Source organism: Cnephaeus nilssonii, assembly GCF_951640355.1.
Source record: "Cnephaeus nilssonii genome assembly, chromosome: 10".
Classification (NCBI taxonomy): domain Eukaryota; kingdom Metazoa; phylum Chordata; class Mammalia; order Chiroptera; family Vespertilionidae; genus Cnephaeus; species Cnephaeus nilssonii.
In genome coordinates, this window is record NC_137081.1 from 1,167,124 (window position 1) to 1,188,877 (window position 21,754).

Below are 21,754 nucleotides of genomic sequence, written 5' to 3' on the forward strand. Positions count from 1 at the left end.
GTGAGTGCGTGTGTGTGGGGGGGTGACATTTACAGACAGGCTGTCGTGTTTGGTGACAGCAAAGTGAAGCCAGTCCTGTTAGCGTGGAGTCAGGACAGGTGTGCGGGCGGCAGGCTTGTCCCCGGAAGGAGTCTCCATCCTCCGTGGTGAGTGGCCACTGATAGGCGATGTTGGCAGCTTGTATTTTTAGTCACTTTTCATCAAAAGAAGCTCCACTGAGCTTTTCTTTTTTCTTTTTTTAAAAAAGTATATTTTATTGATTTTTTACAGAGAGGAAGGGAGAGGGATAGAGAGTTAGAAACATCGATGAGAGAGAAACATCGATCAGCTGCCTCCTGCACGCCCCCCACTGGGGATGTGCCTGCAACCAAGGTACATGCCCTTGACCGGAATCGAACCTGGGACCTTTCAGTCCGCAGGCCGACGCTCTATCCACTGAGCCACACCGGTCAGGGCTCCACTGAGCTTTTCTAACAGACACCAGAGATTCTGACGCAGTAGGACCAGGGCAGGCCTGGGTGCCTGCATTTTAAACCAGTTCCACGGGTGACTTTGATGGGTCCTCCGGTCTGAGAACTTTAGACCAATACAATTTCTTTTTTAATTGATAGAGAGGAAGGGAGAGGGAGAGGGAGATAGAAACATCCATGAGGAGAGAGACTCATGGACCGGCTGCCTCCTGCACGCCCCACACTGGGGATCGAGCCCGCAACCCGGGCCTGTGCCCTGACCGGGAATCGAACCCTGACCGCCTGGTTCATGGGTCGACACTCCGCCCCTGAGCCACGCGGACAGGACCCACGTGGACACCCTGGGCTGGAAGCTGACTGAGCCGCTTCCCTGGTTCCGATGACACGAGCTGTGAGCTTCCTGCAGCGTCTGTGGGCGCCGCGCAGCCGGCCCCGCCTCTGCTCTGCGAGGGCCGAGCCCCAGCCGTGGGACGCACGTGCCGTCTCACTCCCAGGCCCCGACGGGGCGCGTGTCCCCCTCCTGACGAGGACGTTCCTGGGACACAGCTCCTTCTCGGTGTTCACGTCCAGTGGGCTTCCCGTCCCCGGTGGCTCCCGAGGGTCCGCGTCCAGGAGAGACACGCCCGCGCGCACCCTGCTCCTGCTCCCGCCCCACGAGCCGCTCTGACCTCGGTCCGGGTGCCTCCGCTTCCCCTCCTGTGACCTGGGACGGGATGCTGCTAGGGAGGGCTCAGCACGGGCCCGGCCTCGTGAGCCTGCGCACACGGGAGCTGCCCTCCTGCCACCGTCGGCGCCGCTGTGGGCGACACTGTCCGCTCCAGTGCGGGAGGTGCCACGGCCCGCAGGTAACACCCAGAGCGTCCTCTGCGGGAGGTGGTGGTCAGCATAAAGTTCTTAATGGCGGCATAAACACTCCGTTTAACAGTGTTCCTGCCCGGCCGGCGTGGCTCGGGCTGAGCGTCGACCCATGAACCAGGAGGTCAGGGTTCGATTCCGGTCAGGGCACAGGCCCGGGTTGCAGGCTCCATCCCATGGGGGGCGTGCAGGAGGCAGCCGATCCGTGATTCTCTCTCATCATGGATGTTTCTATCTCTCTCTCCCTCTCCCTTATTCTCTCTCTAAAAATCAATTTTAAAAAACCCCACACCCATTACAAAAAAATAGTGTTCCTGTTAGGAAAGTTTTAAAGGGCAGTGGTGGTTTCTACGGGGTGTTCTGGGAAGCCGAGGAAGTCTGATGGTGAGAGGACGTCCTTATCACTAGTCCGAAACCGCCCCCGATGGAACTCGAATAGAGGGAATGCACGTCTGGCTTGAGGTCGGAGAGAATCCCTCCGTGTGACTGCACAGACGCCGGGAACCCCGGCCGGCAGTCCCCGGACCTCCGGGGCAGGAAAGTTTACACGGGGTAACTACACTCTTGAGGTTTATTTCTTAAAAAAAATGTTAAGTGTGTAATCTTGGGGCAGTTCCCAAGTTTTTTAAAAAGGGTTCAGAATTTTTGGTGGGAGTATTTGACAAAAGTCCTTGCCCGTGGTCCTAATGACTTAAAATAGATTGGTTTCGGTTCCTCTATTTGGGAGGCAACTACAGCCACGCGGTAGCGTGACTATTTCTCTGTGGCGACATGGGCTGTAAGAATTCCTCGATAGGATCAGGGTGATCGCTCCACAAGGCATGTAAATGTGTAATCACTGTTTGTGCACCTGAAAGTAACGGAATACCGTATGTCCGCTGTGATTGACAAGTAGATTAAGGAGAGAAAATTCCTTGCCAAGTGAAGAGTAGCCTTTTTTTTCACTGTTTCCTGTTTATCCTCAAAATAAGAATCTTTAGGTTCACTCCTACGTCTATTCTAGGTACAATATTACTCACGATTAAATCTCACTTAAATGAATAGACCAGTTGCCCAGAAGTCGTCCCCCGAAAAGGGTCGCCCCCGAGGAGTAGAAGGGTGGCATCTGTTATCAGGTAAAAGTACCTGACAGTGTCCTGTGGATCGCCGTCCGCGCTCATCGGCCCCAGAACTAAACGAGTTGTGAGGAGCCGTTCGTGTTTTGCTTCTCCCCGAACATCAGTTAGGTGCTGGCTGCCCCCCGAAGTCCTGGACTGTTTTTGAAGTAGGTTTTGTTGTTGTCATTGGCTATAAAGTGTACGTAAGAAATGTATGTGCTAGGAATGTATGTGTTTCTTCACTAGTGCAAGGACCTCCCGACTGTAGGGCCATAACAGTAAGAAACTGGGATTTCGAAGGGGAGTTTTTAACTCCGATCACAGCTCATTCTTGTTTTACGAAGTCAGAATAGCGGGTCATAGCCAGGCATCAAAAAAAATGGAACGGAATGGGATAAACTATAGAATGGTGGCGTGTACGGTACGTAAGAACGGTGACAATGTTTTGTGAAACGGTTTTAGTTCTATATGTGCGTGTTGGGTGTGTGTGTGTGTGTGTGTGTGTGTGTGTGTGATAAAATCCAATCTTGCTGTGGTTTGTGGTTAAAAGTAAGAAGTTTGAAAGCCAGCAGCATCTTCGTTGCTGGTGACTGGCTGGGACCTTTCATCTCTGTGATCCTCGCTGAGAGAACACGCGTGTACTTTTCATAACGTGATGGCGGCTCCGTGAGAGCCCGCGTGAGTGAGACGCGTGCACTGTCACGTCGTCACGGTGATGTCAGGCTTGTTCTCGTTGGTGGTGTTTGCTCGTTTGGGGGTGTGTGTACATTTCCAATCTTTTTTTTTTTTTTTAGAAAATATTGATGCTGATGGACAGGGCTTCTGTCAAGGAGGATTCAGCATCGATTTCACGAAAGTAAGTTCCCGTTTAAGACTGAACGAGAGTCCAGCCCGCCTTCCTCTCCGTCGTGGTTAAAACTAACGGGTCGGTGCTTCAGCTTCTCTGTCACGGCGGCTTGTTTCGTGCAGACGGCTGGTGCACGTGACCCCGGCCGGTGCACGTGACCCCGGCCGGTGCACGTGACCCCGGCCGGTGAACGTGACCCCGGCCGGTGAACGTGACCCCGGCCGGTGAACGTGACCCGGCCGGTGAACGTGACCCCGGCCAGTGAACATGACCCCGGCCGGTGAACGTGACCCCGGCCAGTGAACATGACCCGGCCGGTGAACGTGACCCGGCCGGTGAACATGACCTGGCCGGTGAACGTGACCCCAGCGGGTGAACGTGACCCCGGCCGGTGAATGTGACCCCGGCCGGTGAATGTGACCCCAGCGGGTGAACGTGACCCCGGCCGGTGAATGTGACCCCAGCGGGTGAACGTGACCCCAGCCGGTGAATGTGACCCCGGCCAGTGAACATGACCCCGGCCGGTGAACGTGACCCCGGCCAGTGAACATGACCCCGGCCGGTGAACGTGACCCCGGCCGGTGAACATGACCCGGCCGGTGAACGTGACCCGGCCGGTGAACGTGACCCGGCCGGTGAACATGACCTGGCCGGTGAACGTGACCCCGGCTGGTGAACGTGACCCCAGCGGGTGAACGTGACCCCGGCCGGTGAATGTGACCCCAGCGGGTGAACGTGACCCCAGCCGGTGAATGTGACCCCAGCGGGTGAACGTGACCCCGGCCGGTGAACGTGACCCCGGCCGGTGAATGTGACCCCGGCGGGTGGTGGTCTCTGCGTTCTCGCCCTCGATGCTGCTTTTTCTGGAATTGGCATCAACGTGGGGACGGAGTCTCGGTGGGCGGCAGGTAACTATTGTGACTCACCGTTAAAATCTCCAGTTTCTGGAACGTTCCCGTGTTCTGGCTTTGATGGAAGTTGACTTTTCAGAAAAGCATCATCGGGAGCTTTGTGAGGAAGTTAGAGTTCCGTCACGTACACGTGGAGAGACGTGGGCATTTCCCACCGGTAACGTGCCTGCAGGCACCGAGCAGACCCGAAGCCACGAGTGGTGGGACCGGGCCGGGTGCTCAGGGTCCGCGTATTTCTAACGGGGCTGACATGCTTTCCAGAGTTGATGGTCTTTATCTTTTTCCTAAAATAAGAATTGGGTTTACATTTTCAAAGGAAGAGTTTCTTGAGCACGTTCCTTCCTGGGGTTTGGTGTGTGTGGTTATTTTGGGGGGGGTGGGTCTGGGCATTTTGAATATGGAATTGAGAATTTGAATTACTTCTTAGAGAAGTCTCACCAATATGTTGATTGATTAAAAGTAGAGCTCCCTTGGAGAGCGTACTACGGCTTTCTTAGGAAATGTGAGGCAGCGTGCCTTAAATGTATTAAAGCATCAACTATAATCGTAAAGCATTTTCTTTTTTTTTAATGTTTTATATTTTATTAAATCTTTTTTCTAGGCTAGGTACTGATAATTATAGTTAGCTCTCTCCTTACTAAGTAATCTATTTTAACTTACTCAATTTGAAATTCACAATTTACTCAGTTCACAATTTAGGGAAACAAAACAAAGAGACAAAGTGTGGTAATAAACATTAATAGGTTTGAACTTGCGTGATGTCTTTTCAAATGGCTCCTGTATTTTTTAAAACGTGTCCGTGTTTCCTGTGCCGACACGTGTGGGAGTACTCTCACTGAGTAGTCACGGCTGCACTAACAGTTCGCGTTCTTCACTCACGTCCGGAGAACCGGTGTCACTTTAGAGCAGGCGACAGAAGCAGCTATTGCGCAGCCCTGAGCCGGCGGCTGAGAGCTGGGGGCTCCGCGAACACGTGGCGGGGGACGTGATGTCCTTCTCCTCCAGCACGAAGCACCTCCCGAGAGGGGAAGCGTGGACACGGAACACCCGAGCGCGGCACCTGCCGTTGGCTGGAGGCACGAGGAGGGCCGGTCAGGAGCCACGTGTCTGCGCTCGACGCCCTGGAGGCCTGCCCTCACCTCCCTCCGCTCAGGTCTGCGGGACACGAGCACGTCCCTCCGCGGGAGCGTTTGTGAGGCTCTGAGGAAGGACGGCGGCCTGTCGTCACAGCTGCAGGAGGCAGTAGTAGGGAGCGGCGTTTTTCCGAGGTGGAACCCTGTGATGACGCTCGTGCCACGTCGGTGAAGCAGCCACGAGCCACAGAGCCTGTAGGTGGTGTGTTACGCGCGTTAATTTTCGTATATTCAATGGATATATATTATAACTTCTCATTTCTGTTGTGTTTTAGAAAAGGTACCTTGGGAATGCCTGAGACGGAGTTGGATGCGCCTGAGATTTATGATTCTGTTCGCTTTAATGTCTGTGTATCTATGTTCCACTCATACATGTGCATAGATGGCGCTCTCCTGTGTATGTCACGGCTCCCGTGTTTAAAGCTTCCTGCTTCTAAATACAGCGTTTCGTTTGATTTCATCTAGGCCGACAGAGTGCTTCTTGGCGGTCCTGGTAGCTTCTATTGGCAAGGTAGGTGAGCGTGGTTCAGATCACCCCTAACGACCGTGCTGATCGACACCCACTGTCTTCACGTGCTCCTGTGAGATTTCGAATCATTGTTATTTATATATATATATATATATATATATATATATATATCTTATTGTTGATAGCATTACAGATGTCTCCCATTTCCTCCCCTTGACCACTCTCGGCCCAGCCTCTAACCGCCCGCCCCTATTGCCCGTGCCCATGGGCTGTGCATATACGTTCTTTGGTTTATCTCTGCTCACCCCCCACCCCCACATCGAGGCATGTCCGTCTGTTCCACGCCTCCCGGCTTCGGGTCTTACTCTGTTGGTCAGTTCATTTTGTTCATTAGATTCCACACGTAAGTGAGATCACGTGATACTTGTCTTTCTCAGATTGGCTTATTTCACTTAGAAAGAAATAGAAAAAAATACAGTCTATAGGGTGTCCCCCCAAAATGTATCTACACTTTAGCAGCTAATAACTCGGTTTTGAAAATGAACTGTATGTTAATAAACACCGACTTCATAATCATTCAAAGTACATACACATTTTTGGGGACACCCTGTATAATCACTTACCAGTTACACAGTGTTTTTTAAAGGACTATAAGGCAATATTTATAGTGTTTTATATATATATATATATATAGTATATAACATAATATATAGTACTAGAGGCCCAGTGCACGAAATTTGTGCACGGGTAGGGTCCCTAGACCTGGCTGGCGATCAGGGCCAATTTTGTTGGAAAATAGCCCTTGATTTTATTCCATTTATTTAACATTGATTTTTTTTTTTTTTTAGGGAATTAAGACGAAGTCTCTATTCAGAAAATTTTGTTTATTAGCAGAGACCAATTTTAAGTGTGTACTAGATGGAATAGAAATAATTGTGTCTTAAAATAAAATCCAATTTCAGATTTAATGTTGTGAAGGAGAAGTACTTACAGCTAATCATTAGAATAATAATATCGATGCTGTTTTTTCCATGCATCTTAACGCTCCCGTTGGAAAGTTACTTTTCTCTCTGTGTTCCAGGTCAGCTCATATCGGATCAGGTGGCAGAAATTGTTTCTAAATACGACCCCAAAGTTTACAGCATCAAGTACAGCAACCAGCTGGCGACGCGGACTGCGCAAGCTGTTTTTGACGACAGCTACCTGGGTAGGTAAAGCCAACACCTGGGTTCGTGTCCTGGACTCGAGTGGACTTGTAGTTGCTGCTTTACGTAGGGAACTCTTCTGTGAGATTCAGGTTTTTGTGTTCTTTTTATAACGTAAGGGACGTATAATTTCAAATTGTTATTTTGAATACCTGTTCCATGCTATCCAGTGGGCTCCAGCTCCTGGCAACCTATGAATCAGTGAGCTGTCTCCTCATAGGGTTTTTAAGGTAAAAATGATAAAGAAACATCAAAACAGAAAATGCAGCAGTGGTTTATGATTGCCTTCTGCTGCAGAGTGTGTGGTTATTTTGAAATTTCAGTAACTGAAATTTAAGAGCATGATCATTTATACCTGTGGTTGGCAAACTGCGGCTCGCGAGCCACACGCGGCTCTTTGGCCCCTGGAGTGTGGCTCTTCCACAAAATACCACGTGCGGGCGCGCACGTAGAGTGTGATTGAAACTTCGTGGCCCATGCGCAGAAGTTGGTTTTCGGCTCTCAAAAGAAATTTCAATCGTTGTACTGTTGATATTTGGCTCTGTTGACTAATGAGTTTGCCGACCAGTGATTTATACTATGATGTTAATAGCAGGTAACTTTTAAGTTATGCTACTGGGTACTGTACCAGGTGCTTTTCAGTATTAACACATTGAATCCTCACAAGAAGTCTGTCACGTGCACTGTTATTGTTCCCATTTTATATAAAATAAAGAAACTCGGGCACGGAGAGGCCCCCTAGCTTGCCCAAAGCCCCTCACTTACAACGTGCTGTCCTGAGCCTCACGCCCAGGCGGCCTGGCTCCGAGCTTGTGTTATTTGCTGCATTAAACGATGGCTGTGGCGTTAGGATTTATGAACGTTCGCTCTCTTCTCCAATGTCTCTGGTTCATTAAACCAAGTGCACACGGCAGACACGGCGCTTGGCTGGCTGGGGAAATCTGTTACGCGTCGCTGCTTCATGATGAATTGCACATTTCCCAGGAACTCCGTGATGCTGGTAAAACAGGCTTGTTTTTCGAATAGAGTTCTACTCTTCGAATATTTAGCTCAGGTGCCTTCTTTAAGGTGCGTTTCTCATGCACGTGTGACTCTGTGACCCCAGAGGAGGAAATACTGCCGTTCGAGGACTTGCTAGAGGATTCTGCGGCGAGCACGCGGATGCCCGCCTGATGCTGTTCCACCTTCTGTTCCCTGTGCAGGTTACTCGGTGGCGGTCGGCGATTTCAACGGCGATGGCATAGACGGTAGGATCGGCTCGAACTGCCTTTCATCCTTTTTTAAACACGGGGACTTAGCGTTGAGCAAGTCCAGCCAGGGACGAGCTTTGACACCGTTTCATGGAATGTCCTGGAAGCGAGGGCGGCGCTAGGGCACGGACAGGAGCTGGCCGCGTCCGATGTCCTCAGGCCAAGGCTGAGGCGATGGAGCCTGTGCTGGGGGTGGGGTGCTCAGTGTCCTCCCAGACCCCCCCCCACCCCCCCACCCGTTACAGTCAGACCTCGCTTCTCGAACGCCTCCCGTCTCGAACAGTTCAGTTCTCCACAGAAAAAAATATCTCGGTTGTCGACCAAAACTGCAGTTTTCGACCTGACAGCTCTTTCCTGCTGGTACCTCAGCGGGACAGCCAGCTCCTGGCAGGCACCAGGCCGAGGAGAGGGGGCTTTCGAGGCCGGCGATTGGCACCCCTTTGAAACAAGGAGGCCTCCACAGGGCAGGGTGTGACCTGTGCTCACACAACAGCAGCCACGGGCCGTGGAAGAGCTAGCAAACCTGTGGATTGGGACAGAAGAAAAGCCGTTGGCCTGGGACAGCTGTCGGGAGGCAGTGGCAGGAATACTTGCTTTCAGGCTGGCCGGCGGTGGTTCTGCGAATTTAAGAAAAGCGGTGTTTGTAGATTAGACAGCACGTTAGACGTGGACTGTATATAGGAAAGGCTGACATGGGGACCATTGGGGGTCTGGAACGGTTAATCTACATCATTTAATGGGAAAATGATCCGTTTTTGATTGAATCGCTGCTCGGACGGCCTTCCGGAACGAATTAAGTTCGAGGGACCAGGTTCCCCTCTGTTTCCTTGGCTCCGTCCTCCTTGCTCTGCGGGCGGCGGTCCCCTCGGAGGGCGGGGCTACGCCTTCCTTCAGGCCAATCGGCACCCTCGCCTCACTGCACCCTCCCCTCACTCCACCCCCCCTCACTCCACCCCCCCCTCACTCCAACCCCCCTCACTGCACCCTCCCCTCACTCCACCCCCCCTCACTCCACCCCCCCTCACTGCACCCTCCCCTCACTCCACCCCCCCTCACTCCACCCCCCCCTCACTCCACCCTCCCCTCACTCCACCCCCCCTCACTCCACGCCCCCCTCACTCCACCCCCCCTCACTGCACCCTCCCCTCACTCCACGCCCCCCTCACTCCACCCCCCCTCACTCCACCCCCCCCTCACTCCACCCCCCCTCACTCCACGCCCCCCTCACTCCACCCCCCCTCACTCCACCCTCCCCTCACTCCACCCCCCCTCACTCCACGCCCCCCTCACTCCACCCCCCCTCACTGCACCCTCCCCTCACTCCACCCCCCCCTCACTCCACCCCCCCTCACTCCACCCCCCTCACTGCACCCTCCCCTCACTCCCCCCTCCCCTCACTCCACCCCCCCTCACTCCACCCCCCCCTCACTCCACCCTCTCCTCACTCCACCCCCCCCTCACTCCACCCCCCCTCACTCCACCCCCCCCCCCTCACTGCACCCTTCCCTCACTCCACCCCCCCTCACTCCACCCCCCTCACTCCACCCCCCTCACTCCACCCTCCCCCTCACTCCACCCTCCCCTCACTCCACCTCTGTCCGCCCGCCCGCCCGCCCGCCCGCCCGCCCGTCATCCCTCAGCTCCTCTGGGGCCGCAGACCCGCCCCAATGCGGATCTGTCTCTGAGTAACTACCACCTCTGTCCTGTTTCACTTGCTCTGCTGGTTTTCATTCCTGTAAATACCGCTTGTCTTCATTCTTATCTTTTTCTTAAATATATTATTGACTTCAGAGAGGAAAGGAGGGGGAGACAGAGATCGAAACGTTAATGATGAGAGAGAATCATGGGTCGGCTGCCTCCTGCACGCCCCACACTGGGGATCGAGTCCGAAACCCGGGCCTGTGCCCTGACCGGGAATCGAACCGTGACCTCCTGGTTCACAGGTCGGTGCTCAACCCCTGAGCCACGCCGGCCAGTGCTTTTCTTCATTCTTCGGCCACTTTATCTCACTGCCTCTTCCACCAGCTCACAGGCGTGTATCAGAGGGTCCTCATGAGTCTCTCTGTTTTGTTCACGTTTGAGTCTGTGGTTGAGACACACTGTGGTCCCTGGTTACGGATTCCGATTCTTTAGAAAATCTCTTCCTTATCATCTGTTGAAATAACGAAACCCACAGCTTTCTGACATGTCCCTTCCTCCTTTAGTGTCCAATATTGGTCTTAAAAATGAGTAATTGGGTTTTTTCTTTTCAGACTTTGTTTCAGGAGTTCCGAGAGCAGCGAGGACTTTGGGAATGGTAGGAAAGTTAAAAATATTTTTTAAAAATCTGGACTATCTTAACTTTTCCTGTATCTCATCTACTTCTCTTTTCCTGCACAGGTTTATATCTATGATGGGAAGAACATGTCCTCCTTGTACAATTTTACTGGTGAGCAGGTACGCCTTTAAAATGTTTTTTTCCATTTAACATCTTACTGTCAGCATTTCCTAATGTCTTACAGTTTTTCTTGGCAAATCCTAATGGTTTAATATTCAATATATAATAAATATCGGTTCAGTAATCAATACTACAGATGTAAAATGGGCTTTAAGTATTTCTTATTGTTTTAATCAAAGTAATTTTTTAAGCAGATACTTTTGTAATTGCATGTTATGCTAGTTGTTTTCAAAAAAGGAAATGCAGAATCAAGTCACTCACACACAAAACCAGAAACATCCTTTTTCGTGCTGACGACTTAACCTCCCCTCTAAGGCAGATCTGTGCCCTTTAAGTGACCTCAGAAGGTGGTAACGGCACGGGAAGAGCTCGCTAGCACTCGGAGGGAAGCTGTCCGGTTTCGGGTCCCGGCTCAGGCCCACGTCCTGCTCAGCGGGGATGGTTGGGCCTCGAGGGAGGGTTGATAGCGAGAGGGACTGGACCCCGGTCCCCGCAGCCTCTTCCCATGGGGGACAGTCAGGATGGCCTGCCCTCGGGGTGCAGGGGGGTCCCTCTATGCTGGGGCGGCTTCCTCACCTCAGGCAGCTTCTCCTGTGTGCAGGCATGATCCTCCTGTGTGCAGACATGATCCTCCTCCTGTGTGCAGGCATGATCCTCCTCCCATCATCCCTCAGCTCATCTGGGGCCGCAGACCTGCCCTGTGTGCAGGCATGGCCCTCCTGTGTGCAGGCATGATCCTTCTGTGTGCAGGCATGATCCTTCTGTGTGCGGTCATGCTTCTCCTCGGCTCTTTGTGGGGAACCTCGGCTTCTCATTAGGACCATTAGGCAGACCGGGGCTCCCATGTGCAGTGTTGTTATTATTTTAAATATTTTTTTAATGGATTTCAGAGAGGAAGGGAGAGGGAGAGAGAGAGGAACATCAGTGATGAGAGAGAATCATGGATCCGCTGCCTCCTGCACGCCCCCTACTGGGGATCGAGCCCACAACCTGGCATGTGCCCTGACCGGGACTCGAACCGTGACCTCCTGGTTCATAGGTTGACGCTCAACCACTGAGCCACGCCAGCTGGGCTGTATGTAATACACTCACTGAAATGGTGTACACGGGACACGCTCTGCTCATGAATCTAGGAGGACAAACACGCCTTGGCACCGGAGGGTGCCGTGTGGGTGAACAGAAGAGGAGACGTTTAGAGGAAGCCCTGTGTGCGGAGAAACCACCCTCCTCCGTGATAAATAGGCCGCGCCGCCGGGCGTCCACAGCCGGGGGTAACCGTGTCCTTTCCGTCTCCTCACCAGATGGCGGCGTACTTCGGATTTGCTGTCGCTGCCACTGACATCAACGGGGATGAGTAAGTTGAAAACTGTTTCCTGACACGGCTTGCGTCCCGTGCTTATGCGCGTTTCCGAAAACTAAACATTTCTTCTGCCTCTTGGTCCCTTTGCTCCGAAGTCTTCTGTTTGGGGAACCAGTTTGAAGCAGCCTTTCAGGAGCACTAGGCAGCCTCTGTGTTTTTTATCTATTTAAATCCTTATTGTTGAAAGGATTCCCCATGTCCCCATTTTCCCCCTCTGACCTCCCACCCTGCCCCGTCCCAGGCCTTCACCCCCCCTCCCCGTTGTCAGGGTCCATGCGTTATGCGTGTACACATGTGAGTTCATTGGTTGAGCCCTCCCCGCTCCCCCGCCAACCCTCATAATTTATTTTAATAGCTTTGATCATAGGAAGCCGTGGTCGGCAAACTGCGGCTCACGAGCCACATGCGGCTCTTTGGCCCCTTGAGTGTGGCTCTTCCACAAAATACCACGGCCTGGGCGAGTCTATTTTGAAGAAGTGGCGTGAGAAGAAGTTTAAGTTTAAAAAATTTGGCTCTCAAAAGGATTTTCAATCATTCGTTGTGCTGTTGATATTTGGCTCTGCTGACTGATGCGTTTGCCGACCGCTGATAGGAAGGAAAGAAGTAATGTTGTGGGTAACTCCTGGTTTTCTTTTTTTAAAGAGTGGGAGGGCCATTGAGGTTTGAGATGACCGTTTTGTCCTCCGTGTGGCCGGGAGATGTGGGAGGGGCAGTGACGCGGGGGTGACGCGGGATGGGTGGGTTTGTTCCTAGCTACGCGGACGTGTTCATCGGCGCCCCGCTGTTCATGGACCGCGGCTCGGACGGGAAGCTGCAGGAGGTGGGGCAGGTCTGCGTGTCCCTGCAGAGGCCCTCGGGGGGCTTCCAGACCACCAGGCTCCACGGCTTCGAGGTCTTCGCGCGGTTCGGCAGCGCCATCGCGCCGCTGGGAGACCTGGACCAGGACGGCTTCAACGGTGAGGCCGAGGCCCGCGGCGGGGGCTCGGGTTCTGGGCCCCTTGGAGACGGTCTGCACCCCCGTGAGCAGCCTCCTTCCCGGGGAGGATGCGAGTGGCCGCGTCGGACGCCCTCGGTTAACCGTGAAGGTGCTCCTTTTCCGTGAAAACCAGAGCAAACATTTCAAATACGGATCCTCATGCGCTCCTCTTCCTGCAGCCGGGATGGGGCGCTGGGCTCGCTCCCGTGGGAGAGGGACCTGCCCTGGCCGCCAGCCTGGGCCCTGGCCTGTGAGCCGGGCTTTTCCGTCTCCTGCTCGGCAGTGCCCTCTGCTGTCCATCGTGGGGACAAGCGTGCCAGTAAAATAGGCTCCCAGGCACCTGGGCCGCACGGCCGGCTGTCACTCACTTCCAAGCTGTGATTGGCTGTGACTATTTTTGAAGCTGTCACTTCGTTGTGACCAAGGGAGGCTGTATCTCCCTTCGTGCGGGCCAGTAAAAGGAATGAGCTCCCTGTGTTAGAATTGTCCCGTTTAATAATTTAATTAGTTGCCGTAGGCATTTTTAAAAAATTTAAAGTGGTTTTTATTATAGGATGAAATATCGATTACACTTGACCAAGATTTTTTTAAAAAAAGAATACTATTAAAGCCCTTTCTAAAAAGTCACAGGCTGCATAGTTGAACGGTCAGTGTTGGTATCATCAACAGTAAGTAGGGATCTGCCCCTTACTATTTAGAGAAAGTGATAAATGAAGAAGAAAACTTCATCCGTGTCTCCCAGGGCCCAGGCCCAGGGTGGGAAGGGTGTGGCTAGGGCGGCACCCGCAGGGGGAGGGGCGTGGGCACGTTTGGAAAGGATTTGAGTTAGGAAGGTCATAGTGACCGCTTGGTGGTTTTTGCTTTAGGTTTTTTTTTAAAAAAGAATTCCAAACGTTTATTGGTTTATGTTATTTCAGTATAAGTTGAGCAAGACCAAGATGAATTTCTGATTTTCAAGTTTCCAAGCCAGATTGACTTTTGCTTTGGGAAAACAAAACAAAAACACCCAAACCACGCCCCGCTGTTAGCTGGGATGTGGGAGCCAGGACGAGCCTGAGGGATGTTTGGCCCTCACCTCCCTCCACTGAAGGACGAGGAGCTTGAGATCCCAAAAGGTTAACAGACTTGTCCAAGGTCAGACCCAGAGCGTCTGCCTCCAGTTCAGTGTCACCTCCACCCAGGGCTGTCGAGTCCTTGAACCCGGGGCTGCGTTACGGAGTGAGCCGTCCTCAGACTGCTGCTCTCCTTCCTGCCTCTCTCCCTCCTCCTTCCCCTCCCTCCTCTCCCGCTCTCACGTCTCTCCCTTCCCCCCTCAGACATCGCCATCGCCGCCCCCTACGGGGGTGAAGACAGAAAAGGGGTCGTGTACATTTTCAACGGCAGATCCACGGGCTTGAACGCGGCGCCGTCCCAGGCCCTGGAGGGGCGGTGGGCGGCGCAGAGCATGCCGCCGAGCTTCGGCTACTCCATGAAGGGCGCCACGGACATCGACCGCAACGGGTACCCAGGTGCGTGCAGGTGCGGCCCCGAGCACCCGGGCCCTGTGCCGCGTGGATGCCGCGCGTCCGTTCAGGCCGGGACGTCACGTGCTGGCTGGGCCCCCGGTTGTCTGCGGGGCCGCTGTCATCACCCCGGGGCGTTGAAGGAAAGGCAGCTCTGTTTCTGGGCGTTTCCAGCAAAACCACGGGCTCTGAGCCTCCCGCACTGAAGTCCGGGAGGAAATGTCAGAGGAGTGATACCCGAGCCAAACGCTCCTTTTGAGGTTTTGAACGTTAGCCATCCTTTGTTTTAAAAAATATAAATGTATTTTATTGATTTCAGAGAGGAAGGGAGAGGGAGAGAGAGATGGAAACATCAATGACGAGAGAGAATCACGGATCGGCTGCCTCCTGCACGCCCCACGCTGGGGATTGAGCCTGCAACCCGGGCCTGTGCCCTGACTGGGAATCGAACCCGGGACCCTTCAGTCCGCAGGCCGACGCTCTATCCACTGAGCCAAACCGGCCAGGGCCTTTTTTTGGTTTTCAGTGATCTAACATTTTTGTGGACCTGACCAATCATTGTGATTTTTAACAAATACGTTATTTCGTGCAATTTTCTGAAGAATGCGCGATTTCTCGGCTCATCACCACCTTCTGGAGGAGGAGAGACTCAGAAGGGAGCTGGCCCAGCCCTGCCCACTGGTTCGAGCCAGTAGAGAAAGGGAGATCTTCTTTCTGGCTCATATGTACTTTGGAGTTACTCAGAGAGACCGAGGCTTGGAGTGGGTCTGTTCTTCCAACGAAATGTGGTGCAGAAACTAATTGCCTTTGTGGCTGGGACAGTTCACGTGAGCTCGGTGGGCCAGTCTGCCGAAGGGCTCTTAGAAATAGGACAGGAAGTTGGTTCTTATCTCTGTCTTGGTAGTTCAAGAATTTTCTGGTTATAAGTGCAATATGCACAGAGTGGCCAGATGATGATGATCTCTGAACGCATAATAATCTGGCCACTCAGTGTGTTTATAGAAATTCTAGAAAATACAGCAGAACGTATTTCGCAATCTCTTTTCCAATGCATTCATACACATTTATGAACAAAATAGAATTATGCTTTATGCACTATTAATAGCATATTTTATTCACTTAAAGTATCAGAATTGTTTCCCCATGTTATTAATTTTATTTCAAAAACATGAATTTTATATTTTTCATTTTATCAAATGACTATATTGTATCGTATTTACCTTATTTTGGGGCATTTATATTCTTGTATATAATTTTGGTGTGTATACACCTTATTTTAAAAATTTATTTTTTTATTACTAGACAGAGTTTTAGAATTGTTTTGTCAAAGATAAGCACGGTGTTTTCTTTAAGTTTGTCGATACACACTGTCAAACTGCAATCGCACTCCCTCTAAAAGCAGGTGTGCCACTTTTTAAACCACTGACAGCAGCGAGGGAGGGTCCTTTCCTCACATTTGTTCCCATGTTGAGTGTCCTCTTCTGTTCTCTGTAGAGTAACTCTATGTGACGGGTGGAAAATGGCATTGTGTCTTAACTTTCCGTTTTTGGTTATTAGTGAGGGTGAGCGTTTTGTTCATTTGCATCTATTTACTTTTGTGAATTTTATTTTTTTACATCTTTTTTCCCCTCTGTTTTATTGGGCTGTTTTTCTTTCATTAATTCATTTTTTTAACTTGTGGCAGGTGCCTTTAAAATAGCATGTTTTAGGCCAGTGGTCGGCAAACTCATTAGTCAACAGAGCCAAATATCAACAGGACAACGATTGAAATTTCTCTTCTAATGCCACTTCTTCAAAATAGACTCGCCCAGACCGTGGTATTTTGTGGAAGAACCACACTCAAGGGGCCAAAGAGCCTCATGTGGCTCGCGAGCCGCAGTTTGCCGACCACGGTTTTAGGCTAATTCAATTAAGACAAAAATAGGTTTACAGTTGTTCGTGTGGAAAACAATAACAATAATAAATAATAGTACGAGAATAAACTGCGCTTCCTATGTACACAGCTGTACACCTGCCGTTTCCTGCCCCGTGTATTTCTTGTTTGTCCCGTTTGCTTTTTGGGGCAACAGAAGTTCGTAGTTTTTATGTACTACAGTCTGCCGTCTTTATGTGTTTTTTTCACGTTCTTTTTTGCCTGGAAGGGGCTTCCTCAAGTCCAGCTTATTATACTGAGAGCGATCTGTGACAGCATTTTTTTCTAATTGTGAGTCCTTTTCAACTCCTACGTATGAAAACGGATGCATTCTGTGTGTGCTGATGTGAGTGCTGTCTGCTGTCAGTCCTAGGTATTCTCCATATAGGTAATGTGCTTTTTGGTTTTGGTTAAAAAATAAAAGAAAATGAACAAATGTTTGCACAGTGGAACCCACAGGCGTCCACACAGCGTTTCCCTTCATGGTCCATGTGTGTGGGGCCGTGCCCCCGCTTTGCTGGTTTTACTGAGTGTCCACGAGAAGGCTGCCTGCCTGCCTGAAGGAGAGACTCGTTGTATGAGGAGCGTTTGCCATCGGTAGCAGCTCATTTCGAATGTTCAAATTCTGGCCTTTTAAAGGTTATCCTAGACCTCCTAATGAAGGTAGATTGGAGACTGTTTGAATCCTGACTGTATGTATTGACAGTTGTATGGGACGGTATGTGGATTTTAAAAACTCATTGTCGTCATTATTATTAACACTTTTTTCCACTCTTTTTAAGACCTGATTGTGGGAGCTTTTGGCGTGGACAGAGCTGTGTTGTACAGGTGAGCGTGTTCCCACGGCCGCTTCTGTTTGGAATTAACCGAACGCTGGCAGTTAAGTCCCAGGGTTTTAATTCAGCTTAATTTCTTGAAGCGACGGTACAGTTTGTTCTTTCTATTTAAGATTTACCGTAGGCTAGTAGTAGTCATCGAAGGAAAGTCCCCAAGTGGAGAGCGCTGTAGATAGTTTTAATTTCAAAAAGCCTGTAGGCTTTCCTCTTTGTTCTTGAAATCGTGTCTGGAGAGTCTCCCACCTTTTAAACGTCGCCCCAGATTATAGGAGTTGACGTTTTCTGCTGAGAGGCGAGAAACTAACGTGGTGTTTGTGCGTAACGTTCTGACCACAAAGGCCGCGTGGAATGACTCACGTCTGGGACCCCTGTTGCTCAGGGCAGCGTATACACTGAGCGGCCAGATCATGATGATCTCTGAACGCATAATAACCTGGCCACTCAGTGTATATGTTAGAGGCCAGGTGCATGAATTCATGCATGGGTGGGGTTCGGCCAGCCTGGCCAGGGGGAGGGGACATGGGCAGTTGGCCGGCCTGCCTGCTGGTCGAACTCCTGGTCGAGGGGACAATTTGCATATTAGCCTTTTATTCTATAGGATAGACACTGAGTGGCCAGATGATTATGTGCTCAGAGATCATCATGATCTGGCCACTCAGTGTGAGTCCACGCCCGTGTTGCCCAGCCTCGTGCACGTCCCCAGTTATTCTCTGTGCCTGTCCGTCCCTCCTGCCCTCGGGCATCCTCTCGCCTCCCAGGGAGAGGAAGGTGCTCACCTTCCACGGTGTGTGTGCACGGGCAGGGAACTGGCCCTGAAGCTGATGGGCTGGTGCTGGGGGAACGTGACTGTGGCTCTCGGGCACCGTGTCCTCACGCAGACGGCGTGTCCTTGTCCAGCGACTGGGACAGCGCAGGCTGGAGCGGCTGCGTTTCGGGACAGAGTTTAAATCTGTATCTCCGTCTCAGTTTTTATTTTATTTATTACTGGTACTTAAAAATATTTTTTTATTGACCTCAGAGAGGAAGGGAGAGTGAGAGAGACAGAAACATCAATGATGAGAGAGAATCATGGATCAGCTGTCTCCTGCACGCCCCACACTGGGGATGGAGCCCACAACCCAGGCATGTGCCCCGACGGGGAATCAGACCCTGACCTCCTGGTTCATAGGTCGATGCTCAATCACTGATCTGTGCTGGCCAGGCTGTTTCAGTTTTTAAAATGGCTGTTAATGAAGTAATACATGCAGGTCGTAAACATTCAAATAATATAAAAAGGGCATTTGATAAAAAAAAAGTCTCTTCTCAGACTCGTTATTAGTTCACTAGAGGCCTGGTGCACGGATTTGTGCACCGGTGGGGACCCTCGGCCTGGCCTGCGCCCTATCACAATCCGGGACCCCTCAGGGGATGTCGGACGCTGGTTTCGGCCCAATCCCCGCAGACCAGGCTGAGGGACCCCACCGGTGCCTGAATCCGTGCACCAGGCCTCTAATATGCATGTAAGATCTTTGGTTAATCTCTTCCCACCCTCCCCCCCCCTTCCCTCTCAGATTCATCAGTCTGTTCCATGTTTCCATGCCTGTGCATTGAGCGTCTGCCCCCTGGTGGTCATTGCGTGTCATAGCTATCTGTCCAGCAGTCCAGCAGTTGGGCATTTAGCATATTAGCCTTTTATATATATAGATTAGTGTATCTAATCAGAAACATATGAGGCATTAAAATAATATTGTGTGTGTGTGTATGTGTTTGTGTGTGTGTGTATGCATCCTTTGTACGTTGTGGATTTTTCCCGTGTCGCACTGACGTTACATGTGGCATGTATCTTAGAGCCTGCCTCCGTAACAGCACGGATGGCGCACGGCCCTCGTTTCCCCGCCGTGTGTGTGTGTGTGTGTGTGTGTGTGTGTGTGTGTGTGTGTGTTCCATAGCGCACGGCTGGCTTCCCTGTTCTGCTTTCATGGGCAGAGTTCGGGGAGTTTGGCCGATCGTCCCACGTGGCCTGGGCCCGAGGAATTTGCCGGTCACGGGACTCACCTGCCAGAATCAGGGCAGCCCTGGGCGGGGGGGACAGTGGTCATTCATCCTGAGGTTTTGTTCTTGTCTCTTCTCTGCCCTGTGAGTGAGTGTGAACCCGAAATGCCCAGTCAGTCCAACACTGTGAACAGCTTCTTCATTTTCCTCCCTTCCTCTCTCTCTCTCCCTCCCCTAGAGCCAGGCCGGTCATCACTGTCCATGCTGGCCTGGAAGTCTACCCGAGCATTTTAAACCAAGACAACAAGACCTGCCCACTGCCTGGGACAGATCTTAAAGTTTCCTGGTAAGAGCATTAGCTTATGTTGTTGTGATTATTATAGTTGTTATTCTGACCTGTGGTTCAGTTATTATAAAAACAATTGAAAAGGAAGGTAGGGGGTGAAATAGTGCTAAAGCAGATTTCATTTGTCTGCTCTCTTACCATGTCGTCGATTGGATTATAGAAATGTTGTTCCAGAAAGATATGTAGAAAGCTCTAGAAGTATGTTAAAAACTAGTGTAAAGTTTATGTGTGTGTGTGTGTGTGTGTGTGTGTGTGTGTGTTTGTGTGTGTATTTGATTTTAGAGAGAGGAAGGAAGAGGGAGAGATACAAACATCAATGATGAGAAAGAATCATGGATGGGCTGCCTCCTGCACACCCCACACTGGGGATCGAGCCTGCAACCCGGGCCTGTGCCCTGACCGGGAATCGAACTGTGACCTCCTGGTTCATAGGTCGGCGCTCAACCACTGAGCCACGCCAGCCTGGCCAAAAACTAGTGTAGTTTTTTTAAATGACACATGCTCAGTGAATATATTAAAAAAGAAGGAAAAGCTAATAAGATCTCAGAATTCATTTATATTTATTCTAAGAAAGACCCATGAACATTTTAATTTTTAACAGGTATGATCTTCAGATTTAATATCTGTGAGGGGCTGTATGAAAAGATATTATTTTTCTCTAATACACCAGTCTTCCACGTGTTCCTTTACTAGTTTTTAAAGAAAAAAAATATTTTAAAAAATTTAACGTTTGAATTCTTTGGGTTTTCTCAAGTCTCCATATCTTAATGCTATTCTTTTTTTTTTCTGTTTTTCTTTTTTTTTTCTTTTCTCTTAAAGCTTCATAGAGAGGCTTGCCCAGGTATTTTTATGCTGTTCTTATAGTGCACGATTTTGCTATGTTTTCATTCCACTTGTATTTGTAATTTTCTTAAGATTTTTTTCTTTAAGCTGACATATTTTGCTTTAAAACATTTTAAGATAAAATGAGAAACCAGTCTCTTCCTCCTACACGTCAGAATAAGTGTAACTCAGTGATGAAAGACCCTGACGACCCACATGCTGCTACGTCACCCCGAGTGCCCCACTTTGGGGAACACTCGGCTCCTGGCACGGAGGCCAGAGCGCGTGGAGGGGAAGGGAGCGTGGCTGACGCGGGGACGGCTTCATCCCCGAAGAGCCAGCGGATCTCGGGGCTCGCAGGAAATGGGGGGAGCACGTCGGGGAGGGGCTCGTCACAGGGAGCGTGGGGGGCTGCTGATGAAAGGGGCGTGGCGTTAAGTCGGGAGGTCTCCCCTCGTTCCCACTCGTCACCGGGATCGGGAGACTCGGGAGGAAGTGAGCAGAGTCTCTCTCTCTCCTCGCGAGGGGACGGTGGAAGGCAGTGGCTGCGGCCCGGAGGCCGAGTGCGAGGATGCTGTCTCGTTCCCTGTGCTCAGTGCGACATTAAGACGGAAAGACGGAAAGCGCTGCCGCGAGAACGGCGTGTGAGACGTGAGGTCTGCGGACACGGCAGCGCGCCCGCCCCGAGTGACGGGACGCGTGTCCTTTTATTTCCGCAGCTTCAACGTCAGGTTCTGCTTGCGGGCGGATGGCAAAGGAGCGCTTCCCGCGAAGCTGAGTGAGTGTCCGTGGGGTCCCGCGCTGACGGCGCTCAACGGGGGCCGGGGTCGCGCCCACAGTCGCTCCTGGTGCGTGTCAGCGCGTGTCAGCGCCAGGGGCTGGGCGGCTCAGTCACTGGGAGCGGAGCTCAGCCGCCGGGGACAGGCCCCGAGTTTGCTGACGCCACGGACAGTCCCCAGCGCGGCCTGTGCGAGCGCCAGGGAACCGGCCGAGGGCCCGTGAGCCGGGGGGGGGGGGGGGGGGGGGGGGGGGGGCTCCTGTGGGCTTCGTCTTAGGCCTCGGAGGGGCCCGCTGGCTCTGAACTGGAGGTGGGTTAGAAGAGCGAGGGGGCGGCGCGGTCTGGGCCACTGAATGGTGTGTGCGGTGGTGTTGGTGCACGTGGTGGTGTGTGCAGTCATGCTGGTGCATGTGGTGGTTCTGGTTTGTGTGCTGGTGCGTGTGGTGGTTTGTGTGGTGGTTCTGGTTTGTGTGATGGTGCGTGTGGTGGTGTGTGCAGTGGTGCTGGTGTGTGTGGTGGTTCTGGTTTGTGTGATGGTGCGTGTGGTGGTGTGTGCAGTGGTGCTGATGTGTGTGGT

At 51.6% G+C, this 21,754-nt stretch overlaps 1 protein-coding gene and 1 long non-coding RNA gene across 2 annotated transcripts in view; both read left to right on the forward strand.

The window, feature by feature from the left end:
* The window catches only part of ITGAV (integrin subunit alpha V), a 52,993-nt gene that overhangs the window by 15,329 nt on the left and 15,910 nt on the right, over positions 1 to 21,754 (forward strand). The window contains exons 5-16 of the mRNA XM_079781934.1: positions 3,217 to 3,278; positions 5,779 to 5,824; positions 6,864 to 6,989; positions 8,190 to 8,234; positions 10,490 to 10,533; positions 10,617 to 10,673; positions 11,976 to 12,028; positions 12,788 to 12,990; positions 14,327 to 14,518; positions 17,207 to 17,252; positions 19,470 to 19,577; positions 21,119 to 21,177. Coding sequence (XP_079638060.1) covers positions 3,217 to 3,278; positions 5,779 to 5,824; positions 6,864 to 6,989; positions 8,190 to 8,234; positions 10,490 to 10,533; positions 10,617 to 10,673; positions 11,976 to 12,028; positions 12,788 to 12,990; positions 14,327 to 14,518; positions 17,207 to 17,252; positions 19,470 to 19,577; positions 21,119 to 21,177 — 1,041 coding nt within the window. The remainder of the gene's footprint in view (positions 1 to 3,216; positions 3,279 to 5,778; positions 5,825 to 6,863; positions 6,990 to 8,189; positions 8,235 to 10,489; positions 10,534 to 10,616; positions 10,674 to 11,975; positions 12,029 to 12,787; positions 12,991 to 14,326; positions 14,519 to 17,206; positions 17,253 to 19,469; positions 19,578 to 21,118; positions 21,178 to 21,754) is intronic.
* On the forward strand, positions 3,290 to 4,746 carry LOC307105946. Its single transcript, XR_013814068.1, has 2 exons — positions 3,290 to 3,530; positions 3,570 to 4,746. It is a non-coding gene; the product is annotated as an uncharacterized lncRNA (long non-coding RNA).